The 3,177-nt window shown below is 35.6% G+C and overlaps 1 protein-coding gene across 1 annotated transcript; it reads right to left on the bottom strand.

Moving 5' to 3' along the window:
• Positions 1,110–2,490, bottom strand: LOC109232580. Its single transcript, XM_019398342.1, has 3 exons — positions 2,367–2,490; positions 1,896–2,100; positions 1,110–1,680 (listed from the first exon to the last, which is right to left on the bottom strand). Exons 1-3 carry the CDS (start codon positions 2,488–2,490, stop codon positions 1,110–1,112), a joined length of 900 nt encoding a protein of 299 aa, XP_019253887.1.

Genomic DNA, 3,177 nt, shown 5'->3' with positions numbered 1-3,177 from the left:
ACAATCGATTTGGAAGAAGAGTTGTTCTTGAAAAATCGCCCTAGGGAGTTTATGTTTTGAAAAGATGTGAAAAAGGGTTGCTTTTCGGCTAAGTATAAAAATTGCAGGTTGCAGATGTGGGAATTGCGAACAGGGTTCGCAATTGCGAACCCAGGCTTCTGCTATGTTGGGAATTGCGAACAAATTCTCGCATTTGCGAGTTGGGAATTGCTAACACTCTGTCGCATTTGTGACAACTGGCTAAGAGGGGGAAGCATTGCATTTGCAATTGTTTTCTCGCAATTGCGAGGGATGCTGGCCTGGCCTACTTTCGCATTTGCAACGAGGCCCTCGAATTTGCGATATTGCATTTGCAAGCCAGGATGCGATGCCTGCAGGCCTGCACTGAAACAACTGAAGCCTGCAATTCCTCAAGTCCAAAAATCCACTCCGTGGCCTATCCAAAACTCACCCAATCCCTCGGGGCTCCAAACCAAACATGCACACAACCTAAAAACATCATATGGACCCGCTCTTGCATTCGAATCACTAAAATACCATCAACAACTATAAATTTAGCATTAAAATCATGAAATTTTCTTAATAACTTGAAATTTCCAATTTTTCTCAAAAACGATCCGATTCACGTCGTTTCAAGTCCGTTTCTTACCAAATTTCACAGATTCAACTTAAATCACATATATGACTTGTACCGGGCTCCGGAACCAAGATTACGGGCCCGATACCATCAACTTTCAAACACATTTCATTTTCAAAAACTCATGTATTTTTAAGAAAACAATTTTCTTCAAAAATTCATTTCTCGGGTTAGGGACCTCGGAATTCGATTTCGGGCATACGCCCAAGTCCCATATTTTCTTATAGACCTCCCGGGATCGTCGGAATATGGTTCCGGGTCCGTTTAATAACAATGTTGACCGAAGTCAACTTAAAGTCATTTTAAAGGCAAAATTTATTAATTTTTCATTGATTTTCATATAAAGGCTTTCCGGCTAAGCGTCTGGATTGCACACGCAAATCGAGGTGAGGTAAAAAGGAGGCTTTCGGGCCTCGAAATGCTGAATTTGTTTCTAAAACAAGTGATGACTTTTCGGGAACATACAATATATCTACAATAAATTTACAATACCCGCTGCATCCATTGTACTAGCTGTTAGCATTATTCCCCTGTATGCTGACTTTAAGAAGGTCCCATCAACTACTATAACTGACCTACAATATTCCCAACCACTGATTGACGTACAAATCGCAACAAATGCATACAAGAAGTAGTCATCGTCCGTCTTCTTCAATTTAACTACAGACCCCGGATAAATCTTCTCCAAAATATACAAATAACTAGGCAATTTGCTGTAGGAGTCAGCGAGATGACCTCTCAAAAACTCCAAAGCCTTTTTCTTTGCTCTCCAAGCTTGCATGTATGTTAAGTTCACGCCGTGTTCAGACAACATATCAGTTTGTATGTCTTTTGGTGTGTAAATTGTCTTAGGATCAGCATATTTTGGAATAACCATGCTACCAACTACCATGGCAGTAGGTTTGCGTTGTATGAATGTACTGTCCATCAAAGAACATGTGTGCATGCTGTTGAATTTTCTAACCTTGAACATAGCAGAATCATTTATGCTAGTTGCCTTGAAGTGCCATGTACAATTTTCACCAACACATACCAGCCAGTAGCTACAAAATAAAAACAATTTAAACACTGGTATAAAAAATGTAGATTAAAAAAAACTGTTGTAGCATAAAAGATCATATTCAACAATTTATATACAAAATAACTACAAACTATCTACAATTTTGTTAAACAATAGCACAAAAAAACCTGAAGAAGTAAAAGTTTACAACTACAAAATAAATAAATAAATAATTTTTGACCATACATATGTTCCTACCTTCTAGCACTAGATCTTTTCACCCTAAATTGGAACTTGTTCATGACAGAATAGTGCTTCATAGCACTTGCAATTGTTTGCTTGTCTTGGTATACTTGGCCTACTTCAATAACACTTGGTGTACTTTCTGTTATTATTATACTTTCATATTCCACTATCGCCGGAGATGTTGGAATATCAACTAACTTAAGTGTTCCAGATGAACCTGCAATAAAATAAAGCTAAATACTGTTATGAACTATTTTTTTGTAGATATTTTGTAGAAATATTAAAATTTTGTATTTCATATTGAGCTACAAATGATATGTAGTTTTATTGTAGAAATATTGTAGATAGAATGAAATTCAATACTGATATATATATATATATATATATAGACTTTGACATGTAGTTTTTTTGTAGAAATATTGTAGATAATTTGTGGATAAGTAATATACAACCAAAATTCGATAGTAATGTAACAGAACAAACCTGAAACTGTGTTTGAATTGGTGATACTCAATTCCAAATTGAAATCATGCACTGTTATACATAGCGGATATGTTCCTAAGCTTTTGTTTTCCTTTTTCGTCTCCATGTATACACGAACACCCATATCGTTCCTAATTTCCATTGGAGGACAATTTTCGTTGATAATGTATTTGATTTCTATTATTTTTTTCGGATGTATCTATTATTAGATTCTCTGCTATTGTAAAATTCAATAGGCTATGACTCGCATCCTCGCCGACTACAATTTCATCGACCTGAAAGTCTCTATATCTTCCATAGCTATCCCAATTCCCATTTAGTTGAAGCATAATTGAGATTTTTGACATAATTGCAGTTGTTACAGAAGAATTGTAGCTAATTTAGTCGCTTTTGATTTGTGAAATGAGAAAAACCAGTGAAACAGAGTATTGTCGTAAAAACAGAGTAGTGAATTTTGGAGAGAAACAGGCGAAATTTAATAGCGAGATATGCGTTTGATAAAATGTGGAAGAATTCTTAATATCCCAACATTCGCGCGCCTATTAAAGGAATTGTACAGCTAACAGGATTCTGTTTTTAATGAGTTGTTTATATTTTGTAGAAAATCTGTTAGCAGGGCGAGTAATTTGCAAATTATGGATATTTTTCGTAATATAATTTCCTATGTGGTATAAGAACGAAAATTTCCCTTCATTGTATATAGAAGGTCGGAAAGGTGAAACCTTAATTTATCGGCTATAAGAACAGTGGCAGATGCACATAGAGAGTTGTGGGTGCTTAAGCACCCATTAACTTTGACCATATTAATAAA

Source organism: Nicotiana attenuata, chromosome 9 (genome assembly GCF_001879085.1).
Source record: "Nicotiana attenuata strain UT chromosome 9, NIATTr2, whole genome shotgun sequence".
NCBI classification, from domain to species: Eukaryota; Viridiplantae; Streptophyta; class Magnoliopsida; order Solanales; family Solanaceae; genus Nicotiana; species Nicotiana attenuata.
The sequence above is the reverse complement of the archived record's forward strand: the minus strand, read 5'-3'. Positions and strand labels throughout refer to the sequence as shown.